The 16,920-nt window shown below is 37.3% G+C and overlaps 2 protein-coding genes across 14 annotated transcripts in view; one reads left to right on the forward strand and one right to left on the reverse strand.

The window, feature by feature from the left end:
• The first annotated feature begins 41 nt into the window (after positions 1 to 41).
• Positions 42 to 9,347, forward strand: LOC111329521 (uncharacterized). Of its 13 annotated transcripts, XM_088752616.1 has the most exons (10): positions 42 to 2,039; positions 2,265 to 2,323; positions 3,893 to 4,046; positions 4,406 to 4,453; positions 5,269 to 5,316; positions 6,132 to 6,179; positions 6,995 to 7,042; positions 7,615 to 7,908; positions 8,048 to 8,511; positions 9,063 to 9,347. In XM_088752616.1, exons 1-9 carry the CDS (start codon positions 1,988 to 1,990, stop codon positions 8,503 to 8,505), a joined length of 1,209 nt encoding a protein of 402 aa, XP_088608742.1. In that variant the 5' UTR covers positions 42 to 1,987; the 3' UTR covers positions 8,506 to 8,511; positions 9,063 to 9,347. The 13 variants fall into 13 exon arrangements, with proteins under 13 accessions (XP_088608742.1, XP_088608741.1, XP_088608743.1 ...); XM_088752615.1 differs by having other exon boundaries at positions 8,048 to 9,347; XM_088752617.1 differs by having other exon boundaries at positions 2,292 to 2,323; positions 8,048 to 9,347.
• Positions 9,348 to 9,746: 399 nt separating this feature from the next.
• LOC111329558 (uncharacterized) overlaps positions 9,747 to 16,920 on the reverse strand; it is a 28,409-nt gene continuing 21,235 nt past the window's right edge. The window contains exons 22-32 of the mRNA XM_088752614.1: positions 16,408 to 16,632; positions 16,108 to 16,287; positions 15,288 to 15,476; positions 14,985 to 15,076; positions 14,588 to 14,854; positions 13,838 to 14,194; positions 13,003 to 13,179; positions 12,044 to 12,830; positions 11,808 to 11,846; positions 11,075 to 11,122; positions 9,747 to 10,863 (exon numbers count right to left, since the gene is read on the reverse strand). Coding sequence (XP_088608740.1) covers positions 10,823 to 10,863; positions 11,075 to 11,122; positions 11,808 to 11,846; positions 12,044 to 12,830; positions 13,003 to 13,179; positions 13,838 to 14,194; positions 14,588 to 14,854; positions 14,985 to 15,076; positions 15,288 to 15,476; positions 16,108 to 16,287; positions 16,408 to 16,632 — 2,402 coding nt within the window. The 3' untranslated portion in view covers positions 9,747 to 10,822. The remainder of the gene's footprint in view (positions 10,864 to 11,074; positions 11,123 to 11,807; positions 11,847 to 12,043; positions 12,831 to 13,002; positions 13,180 to 13,837; positions 14,195 to 14,587; positions 14,855 to 14,984; positions 15,077 to 15,287; positions 15,477 to 16,107; positions 16,288 to 16,407; positions 16,633 to 16,920) is intronic.

Raw genomic sequence — 16,920 nt, forward strand, 5'->3', positions numbered from 1 at the left:
AATACCACTGATTCGGTTTAATGCAACAAATTTCATAAAAATCTCACACATCCATAGTAAAAAGGGCCAAGTGAAAATCAGTATGAGTTAAAATCTCTGTCCGACTTGTCTTTATATACGCTGCTTTAAGGCCGAGTTTTTTCTATTACCAGTAATAAGATTATATGACAAAATGTGAGTTATTCCCAGTTTTATTCCCGTTTACAAAATACTTGAATCGTTTGAATAAGATCGATCTGTAAGTCTCGTGCAAGAGAGATAAAAGTTTCCCAGTAAGACTGCCCCATTGATGATAATCAATATCATTAGTTAATATTAGTGAGAAGTGTTCACTATGGAGTCAAAATGGATAATGGGTATAAATTTAGTGAGCTCTTCGGGATCAGGCCTGGTGTCATGACTGGCACAGTTTTTGGTATGGGCTTTGTAGGGTTCCTTACATAATTAGAGCACAAAATGCTAGTAAATATCCTCAGAACATAAATGGTCGTAAATATCCTCAGAACGGTTGTTGGGCGCAGGGAAGTGGATCAGGAAAGCCAGCTGAGAATTACAAATCAGCAGACAAGGAAGTATTTCCTTAAGAATAATCGTTAATACTCCATACTAACTACGATGAAGATAATGATTACAAAAATAATAATGGTGAGGAAAAACGAGGGTACACCAACAGTTCAGAAATTGGCTTTAAATGAGGCACTTTATATGGGGCACATTATATGGGGCACAGCAGAGATCGTCAAGCAGGTCCCCCGTACTTGCGTTTCTGAATGAGACTTAGCTCACAATTGGGATATTAATCATTATACTAAAGAAATAGGCTGGAATGATAATGGTAATGATTATATGAGTATATAGTGGTAATAACGAAAGTTAGAACAATTTCAGTAACAGCAATGATAAAAGTAACAGTTTAATCTTGATTAGAAGGAGTTCCGCAGAAAATTGCTAGATAATACTTTGAGGCTGCTACAATTTCAAAATTAAAGGGAAAAAAAAACAATCGTGGTGTTTGCATGCTAGGCAGCTGTGTGCCTAAGACTTCCGGTGAAATGCGCTTCTGTTACCAACGACGGGAACTGCCGAGGCCAATAAGATCCAGCACGAAAATCTGCAACATGTATGAAATGCACTGAAAACAAACTTGAAATTAATTTCATGACTTGTTAGAATTCATATCGAAAAGGAAACCTCTGAAAGTTTCACTGTCGCATAATTAATGCCTAAATTTTTAAGCGTGTTTTGCATATTGCCATTGCAATTAATAATTAATGTGAAAAACTATGTAGCACTATTAAGATGTTTTAACTTGTCTGTGGAAAATAATTACCAAGGGTTTTCCCGCGGTGAAGTCTTTGTTGCTTTCAAAATATATCTAAAATCCCAAAAAAGAAGAAGTATTCATTTGTAATAATAAAAGTCATCTGATAATCCACCTACAATGGCCGTAATGCTGGAAAAGACGCAGTTATCCTCATTTAACACAAGATTACAATTGAAGCTCGTTATTTTTGTATTGTTTTTGCTCTTTAAGGCTGTTCCAAGTCATTGTGGTGTAAAGATCAAAACATAAGTCATGCTCACGTAAAAACCACCGAGTCATACAAAACGGTGTGCGCGACATGAATTTAAATTGAAAGAGGCCACCCACTATCTAAATGTGACCCGTAGAACACTAAGTTCTAATAGCCACAGTAAACATCTCTTCTTTTATCAAGTCTTGATCACACAACCATAAAGATTTGGTAGTTGCAAATACTTATGAAAACTTTTCGCATTTTGAGATCATTATTTGGGTTAGTGTTTGAACCTGTTTACAGCTTTTGGCACGGCATGTGTCATGGTAATTCTGGTAACTTGGTTTTATTAGGAAAATATCATTAATATTGAATGAGTGGGATGACATGTAATTCTCAGAGCACTCGCTTGAAAAATATCATTCGAGCTTAAAGCTAACCTAGCAAATGCTATTAAGATCTTCCTCAAAATGTTGGTGATGGGGATCGGCTCTTCGCTCTTAATCGCAGCCATAACATCAGGTAAACTCTTATAGAGTCAGTTGTTATAGTCACTCTGCAGTACTGCTGAAAGTGATAAATGTTTAACACGGACGATTCCCTTAACTGTAGAACATTTAAAATTCGTTCCCTTGGTAAGATTTTTACATCGAGATTCCGACTCCGAAAATTTTACTTGGTTTCATTTACATTGCTGCTGACGATCGTGATTTTAAACTTTACCTCATTCTACACTTTATGTTTCAGAACTGATACCGGTCTATTTTTTTTCAGTTGATATTTCCACCGCTAACAGCCAACAACAGGTAAAGCATTCTAGATGAATATAGAAATATATTATAAGCTTTGTTCAGCTAGTAAGGTAGTGTACGTTGTTTTTTGTAAGTGGATCTCGCGTGGAAATTTTTTAACACGACAAAATGGAATATAATTTGTTCTTGTTATGCTGCATCATTTTTAGGAGAACCAAGAGAAAATAGTAGGACATTATTTACTCTTGGTAGAGCACAACAGTTGTTGAAAAATAATTTAGGTTTGACACGGGTAGGGAAAGTTTTTCACGGTTCTCTGCATTTGTTAGCCTCCTGGTTTTAAAAGCATCATTGAATTATAAACACACGTCATCGATATGTCTTTTATGTTTAATTAATGCAAAACGGAATTTTTGCGACATCCAAAAATAGAAATTTGAAATTATGCTTTTCAGCTCACGGGGGAAGAACGGGAGAGAATTCCTTATTTTCCATGAAATAACACTAACTGAAAAGTAACCGTAATTTTTCGAATGCTGGTTGATTCACGTGAAAATGTTGTTTATTAAAATTATACCTACTTAGGTGATGAATGTAGAAAGCGCTTCAAGATGATTTAGCTCATTTTCTTTTCTGATAATTTTGATTATTAACTTCTTTGTTAGGAATTTTATTCGGAGAAGGGAATATTATTTACGCCTCATGGAAGTCATATTTGTTTTACTTGGTTTCCAAGCAACAGCATATTATTTATAATTTAACAACGAAACACTGAAATCAATAATTTTGGCTGAAAAGTTTGTATGTTCTATTTGAATGACTTACGAATTAATGTAGTTGCCTATTTCAAAACTGTGGTGATTTCTTGAATATTCCAGATTATCGATATTGTGCGCTTAACGCCACAAAGTCTGTTATCATTTCCTTGAGACAATTAACCAAATGTCCACAAAGGCTTCCAATTCCCGTTTAAATTAAAACACCCAAGCAAACATCTTGCTCCCATTTCCCGCTCTCTCACTCACTCACTCCTTAGTTTCGGGATATGATGTCCTCACTGAGAGAGCTCGGGCCTAAAATATATCACAAGCCAAAAACGAAACTTTTCCAATTACTGACTTGGATCTTTGCTAAGCCAACAACTTCTTTGAATGCTTCTGTGATATAGAATTGATTTTACAATTTTTAAGACAGATTGTTCAGCGAAAGATAAAGATTAAAACCTGGATGTCTTGATCGGCATGTAAGATGTTTCTGTAACTGGGTCTTCATTGGGTAAACTTTCAATCATCCAAAATGGAAAATCTAAATTGCAAACTGTCGCCGATGAATTAAGTCAAGAATATTTGCTGAACATTTTCCAATTTATCCATACGCAAAAAGTAAACATAAGCTTCGGTACTCCTATTAATGGATATATTGCTGCAGTTTCTCGCTCTTCCGTCAAGTTAGGGTATTGATATCGACAAGCATGAAATAGCTGAATGCCGCTGATGGTCCGAGAGCCATGTTTTTAAGCCGCCAGCCGTCAACCCTCCTCTAACTTCAGAAAGATTTTCTAGTTGATGTCGTGCTGAAAATTAAAGAAATACCTTCTGCCAAACAATATTCTTTTTTTATTAGTTCTATTGCAGTTTGGAGAAGTGTGTTGTAAAAGTCAATAATTTAACAGGATGTAACTGCACAGAACAAAATCAGACCTACTGCCCATACAACCAAACTTGTCAAGATCACTACAACGAGACACTCTGCTGGAAAAACGTAAGCTGTGTTCCAGGTGAGACTCATCATCCGTTGTTAAAGAATGATTTCCCAGACAGATCTCGATCGAGCTCTCTTGTCCGCACTTGAGCGGTAAAAGAATAAGGAAAACAAAGCAATCAAAGTATCGTTCCATACGCACTGTTCTATTAATTGAAAAACGTACAACTGATCACTGTAGAGTCTCCTAATTTCTTTGTATCAGTATTTCCATATCTGTAGATACATTCAAGTGAGTGCGAGATGATCTGAGCATTGATACTGAACGGACTGTCAATTTGTATTAGTTCCTGTGAATGAATTATTGCTACAGACTGAACATTTAGAATATGGATCAACATTTACATGCAACTGTTGTTTATTTCACATTGTCAGATCACACATCTTCAACCACAGTTCACAGTCCAACAAAAGTGTCTACAGGTAAGTTGAAATGAAAATATCCTCTAATCGAGATGAATTGCTTGGGGTCTCTCCATTTTAATTCTTATGGCCCTTTCTTCTACACTAGCATAGGCCTTACTTACTTAAGGATCAACTTTTGACGATTTTAAAACGGGTTTAATTTGTTTAGAAAAGTTTTATTTCCCAACCCAAGAAAACCTAAGAAAAACCTAAGAAAACCTAAGAACAAAATTATGGATATTTCATTCTGGAAAGTTGAATTGAGGAAGGAAGACTACAAGGATACTTTCCTAAGGAAAGTTTAAGAGCTGTTCTTACAAAGTGTTTGAGTAGGTCAGTGAAGGATACGCGGCGCCAAATTTTGCTCAAGGACTGGTTTTTCGATGTGTCTTAGAAGCAGGCCGAAATTCTATTATGATTTTATTTTTATATTAAGTGTCGGTGGAAACGATGTAAGAAATCGCTGAAGAAGGCTGGATATTGCAAAGGAAATAATTATCATCGAAAATAGTTTGCTTCTTTTAATTCGCAACAAGGCATTCATTTCATTGCACGAGTTAGAACCTAAACAAAGCAATCAAAGTATCGTTCCATACGCATTGTTCTATTAATTGAAAAACGTACAACTGATCACTGTAGAGTCTCCTAATTTCTTTGTATCAGTATTTCCATATCTGTAGATACATTCAAGTGAGTGCGAGATGATCTGAGCATTGATACTGAACGGACTGTCAATTTGTATTAGTTCCTGTGAATGAATTATTGCTACAGACTGAACATTTAGAATATGGATCAACATTTACATGCAACTGTTGTTTATTTCACATTGTCAGATCACACATCTTCAACCACAGTTCACAGTCCAACAAAAGTGTCTACAGGTAAGTTGAAATGAAAATATCCTCTAATCGAGATGAATTGCTTGGGGTCTCTCCATTTTAATTCTTATGGCCCTTTCTTCTACACTAGCATAGGCCTTACTTACTTAAGGATCAACTTTTGACGATTTTAAAACGGGTTTAATTTGTTTAGAAAAGTTTTATTTCCCAACCCAAGAAAACCTAAGAAAAACCTAAGAAAACCTAAGAACAAAATTATGGATATTTCATTCTGGAAAGTTGAATTGAGGAAGGAAGACTACAAGGATACTTTCCTAAGGAAAGTTTAAGAGCTGTTCTTACAAAGTGTTTGAGTAGGTCAGTGAAGGATACGCGGCGCCAAATTTTGCTCAAGGACTGGCTTTTCGATGTGTCTTAGAAGCAGGCCGAAATTCTATTATGATTTTATTTTTATATTAAGTGTTGGTGGAAACGATGTAAGAAATCGCTGAAGAAGGCTGGATATTGCAAAGGAAATAATTATCATCGAAAATAGTTTGCTTCTTTTAATTCGCAACAAGGCATTCATTTCATTGCACGAGTTAGAACCTGAACAAAGCAATCAAAGTATCGTTCCATACGCACTGTTCTATTAATTGAAAAACGTACAACTGATCACTGTAGAGTCTCCTAATTTCTTTGTATCAGTATTTCCATATCTGTAGATACATTCAAGTGAGTGCGAGATGATCTGAGCATTGATACTGAACGGACTGTCAATTTGTATTAGTTCCTGTGAATGAATTATTGCTACAGACTGAACATTTAGAATATGGATCAACATTTACATGCAACTGTTGTTTATTTCACATTGTCAGATCACACATCTTCAACCACAGTTCACAGTCCAACAAAAGTGTCTACAGGTAAGTTGAAATGAAAATATCCTCTAATCGAGATGAATTGCTTGGGGTCTCTCCATTTTAATTCTTATGACCCTTTCTTCTACACTAGCATAGGCCTTACTTACTTAAGGATCAACTTTTGACGATTTTAAAACGGGTTTAATTTGTTTAGAAAAGTTTTATTTCCCAACCCAAGAAAACCTAAGAAAAACCTAAGAAAACCTAAGAACAAAATTATGGATATTTCATTCTGGAAAGTTGAATTGAGGAAGGAAGACTACAAGGATACTTTCCTAAGGAAAGTTCAAGAGCTGTTCTTACAAAGTGTTTGAGTAGGTCAGTGAAGGATACGCGGCGCCAAATTTTGCTCAAGGACTGGCTTTTCGATGTGTCTTAGAAGCAGGCCGAAATTCTATTATGATTTTATTTTTATATTAAGTGTTGGTGGAAACGATGTAAGAAATCGCTGAAGAAGGCTGAATATTGCAAAGGGAATAATTATCATCGAAAATAGTTTGCTTCTTTTAATTCGCAACAAGGCATTCATTTCATTGCACGAGTTAGAACCTAAACAAAGCAATCAAAGTATCGTTCCATACGCATTGTTCTATTAATTGAAAAACGTACAACTGATCACTGTAGAGTCTCCTAATTTCTTTGTATCAGTATTTCCATATCTGTAGATACATTCAAGTGAGTGCGAGATGATCTGAGCATTGATACTGAACGGACTGTCAATTTGTATTAGTTCCTGTGAATGAATTATTGCTACAGACTGAACATTTAGAATATGGATCAACATTTACATGCAACTGTTGTTTATTTCACATTGTCAGATCACACATCTTCAACCACAGTTCACAGTCCAACAAAAGTGTCTACAGGTAAGTTGAAATGAAAATATCCTCTAATCGAGATGAATTGCTTGGGGTCTCTCCATTTTAATTCTTATGACCCTTTCTTCTACACTAGCATAGGCCTTACTTACTTAAGGATCAACTTTTGACGATTTTAAAACGGGTTTAATTTGTTTAGAAAAGTTTTATTTCCCAACCCAAGAAAACCTAAGAAAAACCTAAGAAAACCTAAGAACAAAATTATGGATATTTCATTCTGGAAAGTTGAATTGAGGAAGGAAGACTACAAGGATACTTTCCTAAGGAAAGTTTAAGAGCTGTTCTTACAAAGTGTTTGAGTAGGTCAGTGAAGGATACGCGGCGCCAAATTTTGCTCAAGGACTGGCTTTTCGATGTGTCTTAGAAGCAGGCCGAAATTCTATTATGATTTTATTTTTATATTAAGTGTTGGTGGAAACGATGTAAGAAATCGCTGAAGAAGGCTGGATATTGCAAAGGGAATAATTATCATCGAAAATAGTTTGCTTCTTTTAATTCGCAACAAGGCATTCATTTCATTGCACGAGTTAGAACCTAAACAGTGCTTCTTTATGCTTCAGTGTCAACAGCCAGTCCCTTAGTGGCTTCAACCACGAGTGTTGCGCCTGACAGTCACGTGTCAACTACATATGCTCCTACGACTTATCACCCACTCGACACGAACTACAACCCAATCATAATTAGCTTAGGAGTGGGATTTGCTTGCTTTGTTGTTTTTGTGTGCTGCATGTGTGCCATTCACTCCTGGTGGCTTAAAAGAAACAAATTCACTGGGATAAACAGCACGCCGATGAAAGACCTGGAAAGGAAGAAAAGAAAGCAGGAGCTGAAAGAGATGAAACGGCGTGCTAAAGGTATCACACACATCTTCCTAAAGGGTAACTGCCGCGGGGGTTATAGAGATGCGTGTGCTCTGACTGGTCGAGGATTGCGTCATATCTCCCTATAATCACCTTACGCGACCTTAAATTACATTAAATCTCTCGTCCACAGAAGCAGAAGCAAAGGAGCCTTCCAAATTTGATATGGGATACAAAAAGCCCCCCAAAGTCAATGAACGCGCCTTGGCCAACTATGACTGGGCCCGAACCTCATACCTGCCAGGAATGCTTGAACCCAGTCAGGAGCCAGTCGGGCCAGCAGATTTTACTCCAAAACTGATTTGTGATGATGACGACACAGAGGTAGATGACCAAGATGCATCTGGTGACCACAACCAAGGGTACGAGTCAGGAGGGGAGGAGCAATATGGGTCTCGTTACGTAACAACCCCTTCCTCTCTGTTTGCACCAATAGAAATGGAGCCACAAGAACCAATCATAGTTGAGCCTGAGATCATTGAGAATATGGAGCAGCTTCCTCGCTCTGTGCCTGAAGGGAACAGGACTGAGTCCAATCCTCATGTTCATTCTACCTCTCAGGATTATTTTAAGATGATGGGAAGGTTTTAAAAACAGGTCCTGAACATTTTTAGGAAAGTTTCTCACAAAAAGATCTTAATAACCAAAGAGAACAATACATCGTAGGATTTGAATGATAAGGATAGAAAAGCCCTTATTTTTATATAAAAAAATTGGTTACAATGAGTATTGTTATTAGACAGAGCGGTATTTCTTGCACACAATTTGCATAGCAAGTTTGTTGCTCGATTCTTCCAAATACGACTCAATAGAAAGTATACGAAAATATGTCCATGCTTGTTCCAATTTTAAGACTCAGGGATATGAAATTTTACATTTTCTGCAGGTGAAAAACAGTTGACTGAATCGAAGTGCAAGTTTTTTTAAACAACACACTCTGTTGTACCATTATTGAAATATCAAGTCCGCTGATTTTTTTTTGTTCCCTTTTTTACCTGTTGATACATGTAATGAGAATGTTGAAGTTATCAGGATCAGTTGCTTCTGATGCACTTTCCTTCTCTTAAGTTCAACCCTTTTTTAATCTCACGAGATAACTGATGTTGGTATGTTTATATAGATTCCAATTTTTCTTTCATTTCGCTCAGAACAAATTAACCATGATTACATGAAGCAAGTGGCAGGATGAACAAAGGTTAGACTGCTTTAAATCAACGGCGTGTTTCGAAATAAATGTAATTTTAGTTTGATGATGAAGTAGGAAGTATTCATAGGAAAGTTTTCTGTAAACATTCGTTGTCACAACACTTAGACGGTCGTTTTTCATGTATATTAATGTATATTATCCGTTTTTACACGAGTGCTTTTTAAGGGCCATTTATAATAAATTTAAAGAAAAATAGAAGTAAATAAAGCTAGATTTGACGTTTAAATGTTTCGACGTCGTCATTTGGCATGTTTTAGAATAATTTAGAAGGGATTCTGCTAAAGGCTTTGATAGTATTCATCGATTCAACCAATACAATAGTCTTACTCTGTTGGGTTATTCGAGATTTGAAGAGGACGAGAATCGTACCTTTTACTGAATTTTGATAACGCGATAACGAAAAAGCGGGGTGAAAAAAGTGTTTCAAGTGATAGAAAGAGAGACAATGTAACCTTTGAAAGTTGAAAAGTGAAATATGACTTCACATTTGTATATCAGAGATGCTTCCAAAAAAGTATTTTAAAGGGCGCACTCAGCTACAACGGAAAGTGCAGTCAGGTTGAATAACTTCCAGCACGAATATTTTTCATTTCTTGCTCCATTATTTAATAAGAATGAAACTCGCTTCATTTTGAGTTTTATCAAATCTTATTCTCGGTTGAATACAAACAAAAGCTTCACCGTGACAGAAGCCTGAAAAGCTACGGAATTATTTGCCTCTAAGCTCTAAGTTTATCCTTAACGCATGGGAAATATGAAATCTACCCTAGGAGCGTGTCTCAGTTATGAGCCGTAAAAGCTGGAAAATATATAATGTGCTGGGGGTTACAGGCTAAGATTATCATGAGATATACCTCTAGTACAGCCAAAAAGGCTCTAAAAGAACTCATTAAACTTAGCTCTCGGTTACTGACGCTACATGTATGCATTTAAAATCCCAGATTCGAGTAACGTATGGCCATAGAACAAATGTCGACTAAAATGGATTAAGTGTTATCCCATAATGTTTTTACCATAAGTTTGTGCAGTAAAATTTGACATCCACATCAAACGAAAGTGAAATAAATGGTAGTGGAATAACAGTCTTCTGGTTTATCTCGTACGATCTTCACGCAAGCTTAGCTTCATTAGTCTTATTGATCTTTGAATTTCATCGTTTGTGTTGATCAGTTTTCCTGATTTTCCTTGTGTTCTGGCTTTAATTCTATCACAAGTAAGAAGGTTTATCTACAGAAAGGCAACTGTTTGCCTTAATACTCCAGTAGACTTAGACTGTAAATTATTGAAAACAAAACAGACCAGCGAATAAATGCGGTAAACAATCATTCAAATTGGAATCGACTAATTTTAGAAGATTATACAGTATTGCCTGGAATTAATTTCATATCATCTTAACGTGCTCCTATCTACGAATCATTTACTGACTTGATGATATATTCATAGGGGATCTTGGGTTAAGATTAGTGAAAGAAAATTAGATTACAACGGAATTCCTGAACATAGCTGTACGAGAAAATCCTGGTTCAGTCACAAAATCTGGTAAAGAGCCCCATGCAGAATGTTAATGAATGAAACTGATCAGATGTGACACTATGTTGGATAACTAACTGGCAAAACGCTCATACTGAAAGCTAAAGATGAGATAACAGCTACAGATGCACACTACGGTATCTACGTCTCTTGTGGCTTTTGTTGAAGTCTTCAGCGACGGTCAGGGTAATATGGCGTCCCTGGCAAATCGACTAAAAAGACAAACATACAGATTCAACATCTACTCTAATGTGATACAATATGTCGTTTAATTTTGAATCTAACACGCACTGTTGAATTTGTTTTCCTTCTTCCTTTCCAGTTATCTAAGAGAGGAACACCCTAACTTCGCTGAAGCCAGATTTCTCTCTCAACAGAAGCAAAAACATTGCCTTTCAGATAAGAAATAGCCACGTTCCTTACCGTCCTCTCTAAATTCCATCATGGGAAACTGATTACTCTGATCGTATCCTGACAGAAAGAAGGAATGAAATATGAGCCGGTACAATAAAGAGAGATGCTTGAGCGGTTATCATCGTTGTTTCAAGAGAATCATCTTGTGATCAACAACCCAAAGACGCAAGCAGTACCTATTGGTCCCTGTAAGTACAATTACGATCTGGCCATACATAGCTCTGTCATTGAAACACTGCCCTCAATCAAAATACTTGGCGTTGAACCTGATAGCATGCGACCTTTCAAGGATCACATTACTAAACAGTTTCAAAAGGTGTACGTTAAAAGTGGCACACTCAGGAGAATAAGGCGTTTTGTCCCCGGCAATGTTATGTCAAGGCTCAACAAAACTTTCATTCTCCCTCATTTTGAATATTGTTGCCCCCTCTTTCTTGGAGTGGGGAAAGTGCAAGCCAATCGCCTAGAAGATGCCAACTATTATATTCTTAGATCATTGCTAGGTTATTGCAAATCTACCCTTTATGATGAATAGTTAGGAATGTTGAGTATGGAATCGTTAGACCAGAGAAGGAAACAACAATTCCTTATTCTGTTATATACATGTTTGCATAACGACGTGGGTAAATAAAGTATTGATTGATTGATTGATTGATATTGATTGATTCTTTTCATAGCGAAGTTTTGAAACATTTCGGCTTACTTCTACAGTATTTCAAAGTGATATGATTTGAAAGCTTACCTTCTGAATTTTCTTGCTTCATCTCTCTATTATCATGGCCTATGAATAAGATAAAGAAGACCACTTAATATCTTCCAACCTTTGTAGATCTCAATTCGTCTGAAGTTATGTTTTTGTAACAGGGCACGACATTCAAAGTTTTATAGGAAATGCTTGCAACAGTGTTTTTTTTTCTTAGGGTCATTTTTTATTCAGAACTCAGCAAAAACTAAAACAATAACTACAAATTTCATTACCTTTTGAGTTTCTAGGTGAGATCGTCAATTTTAACTGAGAATTAGAAATATCTTTTACTTCTTTGCCTTTTCTCTTTCTCATTCTGATCACAATCACACCAGCAATAGTTAAGACTAGGCCGACCACAGAGCCCACGATGATGCCGACCAGCGTGCTAGTGCTGAGGCCCTTTGAAGTCTCGATTGGTTCATCATGTGGTGTCGTAGGTTTGATGGGTTGAGGTGTGGATACGGTTGAGGGCCACCCCGTCAAAGACGTCAGGAAAGACGCAGAATCTGCCACTAGCTTCTGGCCATCAGCAAGGATGAGAGAGAAGTTCCCACTCATCACCTGATCTTTCAGTGCTGTCATAGCCATGGAGACGCTATTCTCCCCAGGACCTCCTGGTAACAAAGTGAAAGAGACGAGAATGCTTCCTGGCCTAACAACGACATCTGCAATACGAGATTTGTTGACTGACATGACATCAGCGATGTATTGTGTAAAGCTCACTATCAATTCTGTTTTTTTCTCTTCACTAGGAATGATGTCTTCAAAATTGGCATCAAACTTGAACTGTATATAAACCAGTTGTTCGGTGTTGACATGTTGAGAGGACACTGTGAGGGGTTGAGAGGTGGAAGTCTGCGCTGATTGTATTGAAGAGTTAACAGCAAAAACAGCGATGAATCCGAGCTTGTGATATTGACACTCAACTGATACTTCTCCGTTTCCATTTTGGGATGTTGGCCCAGTAGTGATGTCCTCTGCAGTCCACAATGAAGTCAAGGGGTTCCAAACATGGCACTACGGTCGAGATAAGTGTTCATACGAATTTAAAATGGTCTCAAGAATGAAATAAGCGTTCATAAGAATTTGAAATGGTCTCAAAGTCGAGATAAGTGTTGATAAGAATTATACAAGCAACACACACAGGCTTATGCCATTCTAATGTATTGTTGCAAAATTGTTAACTAACCGTAGGGACTGAGTCATTAAACTCGCTGTATCCGCGTAGTGGAATCCTGAATGTGACAGCTTCATTGAGATCGCTGGCTGGCAAGTGGGCAGCACTCTCTGGGTTGAAGAGTTTGGCGTAAATAACGTCACTGATATAGCTTCTGTTGTTAGATGTAGATAGAAGGTCGTACGGGTACTGCAAGGATTCAAGTTCAATTCCATTGGTCTAGATTTTACGCTGTTACTTTAAAACAGGTGCATAGGTAAGTTATGTTACAGTCTTCCCATTCAAACACATATCACCATTTGTAATTATTTCAAACAATTCTGATTAATATCACAAGTGAATTTAACCGCTTTAATCTATCTAAGAGGGTTCCTTTGAGTTAATGTAACTAATTATGATTTCAAAATCTTAAAACTGGCATATTTTGAATAAGGAAAAAATAAATAACGTCCACTTGCTTCCACTGAAATGAGACTTCAGTCTAACAAAAACAAAGAGCTGCACCGACGGAATGGTTCATTAACATTTGTATACGAAATAACTGTTCATCTTTCGTAAAAAGCGTACCAAGCAGCAATTTTCTTCCAGCTGCAGTGTTGACTTGCGATATTTCACTTAACTGCCCGTGCGAGTACTGTACTCTCCAGTTCGATTCAATTCGTACTTTCTCGGGAATGAACTCGACTTCATGTATGAAAGACTAAATTTCCCTGCTTACCTCTGGATGAAACTAATCATCTATTAATTGTCATAACCTTTTGACATCTATTTTGTACATCCTCGAACCATTTTGTAACACATCATTATTTTATATCTTCGTTATGAATAAATTATGTTACAAACCCACCTGAGCGGACACGATGCATGCGCCATTACAACCATCTTCATCACAATCCCAGCTTTGGTAGAGGTCCTTCAAAGCTTGTCCGAGCAGGACCTGTGCACTGATCTGAACAGAACTACAATTTTCACATGCGATGTGAGTGAAATTTACATCTACATCATCAAAACTGTCTTGTTCACTTCTGATAACCACGATGTTTGACTCAGCAATGACAGCGTCCTCTCCAGTGCTGATTCCTTGGCACATGGAACGCCCGAGTTCCTCAACGAGAGACACAAGGTCCCTTTTCACTGACATGGAGGCCTCGGTAAAGTTGTTGGGGTCGATTAGTGTATTGTAAATACTCAGAATAGTTTCAACCTGTGTGAGAGGAGGGTATCTTATTTTAGACATCAGCTTAACCCGGCAAGGAGAAATTTCAACATGGTTTACAATTTTCCAGTGACATAAAATAAATTGTTGGCAATAAATAGAACCGAATACCAGCATATCTTCTCCGTGAAAATGTGAATGCATGTCCGGCTTACTTCTAAAACTCAGACCTCTGCGGTAGGTCTTGTAAAACTTATGGTGTCTTGAATCACTGAATAAAATGTGAGGATCAACTTATGAACTCAATAATGCTCCACAGCACTTAAAACAAACGCCACATGATGCTATGGGGAATCAAATTCTTAAATTTTTAAACCTGATTATTTATTTGCGAATGTTTTCAAACGATAAATTAGACACCGCCCAACTACCCTGACAAACCTCATCTGCTGTCTTCATCATAACTTCCTCTTCCTCTCCTTCGCTGTTGCCATCATCGGCCGCCCTTCGTTTTCTACGAGGATTAAGATCGCTTTCTCCGGGCTGAGGAGTATTCATTTCACGAACATTTCCAGATATTTGTTTAACATTTATCTCTGCGTTGCCCTTCTTGGCTGCATCTACAGTTACCTGCACTGCCCTCATTATTCCAGCATCGCCATCAGGGTCACGACTTTTCCCTTTCCGTTCTGCCATGAGTTCGTTGAGCTAAAATTTAAAGAAACAGTTTTTCTTTTTCTACCACTGATGTAAGGAAATAGCGAAAACAATGAGGAACCAAATTCAGAAATAAAATACTTAATTGTCGTAGGTTTATCTGTATTCTGAATTTTCCTACCCCATTTGCAGCTTCCTTCAGACCTTCCTTAAGAGCGTCAGAGCTGCCGTTGTCATTGTCGTCCGTGCATTGTGCTATCAACTGAAGCTCGGCTGGAAATGGATCAGTTCAATTGGTGAAAAGACAAGTTATGATAAACAAAGCTATGAAGAATGTGAAAACTCTGAAGGAAGAAGCCAAATTTTAATCACATTCGACCTAGAAGAACATTCAGCGAGTAGCTTTTGGACGCTAACTGTTTTGTTTTCTTTCTTCTTGTTAAAAGACAACTTACTTAATGTCCTTAATTGAGATTATACCAACCGGAAGCTTCAGGGATTTGGCCGAGGCTGACTCGTTCCTTGAGGTCTTCAACTTCACTCGCTATTTCCTCCGCTTTGCAAATGGATTCTCGCGGAGGAACAGTCACTGAACATTCACTGAGTGTTTTGGCTCCCTGCAAATCTTTTGCTTCTACGAAACACTTTACCTCGTAATTGTTGGCCTCTTCACCTGTAAAAGGACCAAAGGGTTATAAGAGACCATACAGCATTCTGTGTACCTTGGCACTTTTAGCGCTAAACTGAATAGCAGACTCGGTGAACCATCTTCAAGCCTAAGAAAATGGTTTTCCATGTCCTATGTGAATATTACCGTTCATTCAGAGCATTGTCTACTGAAGATACAGACTGGAACGTGCCTAAATTCCATTTTAAACAACGTAAGAAGTAAAAAAAAATTACATAATCCAGTAAGTCAAGGTCGTTAAATCTAATAACCTTCTCTACACAAATAGAATTGCAACTGGCCAGACCGCAAGCAAGACTGTTTACAACTGAAGTAACTTTCAAAGCTCGTCCTTTAAATCCAAATCAAATAACGAGATTTACACTGATAGTTACTGGTGTTTTGATTGGCTCAGAACCTTTGAAAACCAAAACATAATCCATTCTTAGAACGATCAAGAGACCACTGATAACTTAGATCCATTAATAGAGGGAAGATTTTTGCCAAGGTCGGTTCAATGTCAGTTCTACACAGATCAAGCTAAATGATATAAGAAGTCAAGTAAAAAAGAAGCTTCATGTATACTATCCAGACACGCCCTTAATTTACCACATTTACCAAGGCATAAAGTTCATACCTTCAGGCAAAAGGACGTCTTCACAAGTGTTATCCATAGACCAGGAAGAAATGGCGTGGTATTTCGTTTTCTCTCCTTCCTCGATATATCCGCAACGGTATGACAAATCGTCACCTTCAGGGTCTTCAAAACCTTGACCTGTTAACGATATTTTTCCGTTCTCGGACTTCTCAACTAAAGCTGAAAAAGAAAAAAGAAAAAACCGGTGAAACGAAAGTAAGAATACTTCATTGAAAAGTAGATTTTTGATCTTTAAGCATTACAATTCCATTTGATCAAGCTACCATTTATTTTACTAACTTGTTCCTTCCAAAGGTGGTTCATTAACATCATACTCCTCCTCAACAAAAGCTTCCACTTCCTCGTACGATACGTGACATTTGCACCTTAACTTTATTCCATCTGGTAGGTTTTTCAGGACAAGAGACACTCTCTGCTTGATAACGAGTCTATTTGGTCTTTTCTTGATGATTAGGACTGGTCGTGTGCGAACAAAATCTTCAAGATCAACGTCGATCATATTTCCTGATGGGAATACAATATTTTAGTCACTTTATGCTAAGCCTCAGATAGACACAGCATTTATTTCTAGAAAAAAATACATTTAGACTGCAAATGGTCCTTCTTTATCAGCGTAAGCCGCTGCACGAACCAAATCGGTGCAAAAAAATACCTCACTGTTACGAGAACTTTTAAGAAAAGAGGCGTCAGGTATCGACTTCTATCGAAACTTTCGTTTCCCAAAAAGAATTTATTCCCTGATCTTTGTGAAATGCAGTAAAACCACAGTTAGACTACGAGCAGTCCGTCTTT

Source organism: Stylophora pistillata, chromosome 3, assembly GCF_964205215.1.
Source record: "Stylophora pistillata chromosome 3, jaStyPist1.2, whole genome shotgun sequence".
NCBI lineage: Eukaryota > Metazoa > Cnidaria > Anthozoa > Scleractinia > Pocilloporidae > Stylophora > Stylophora pistillata.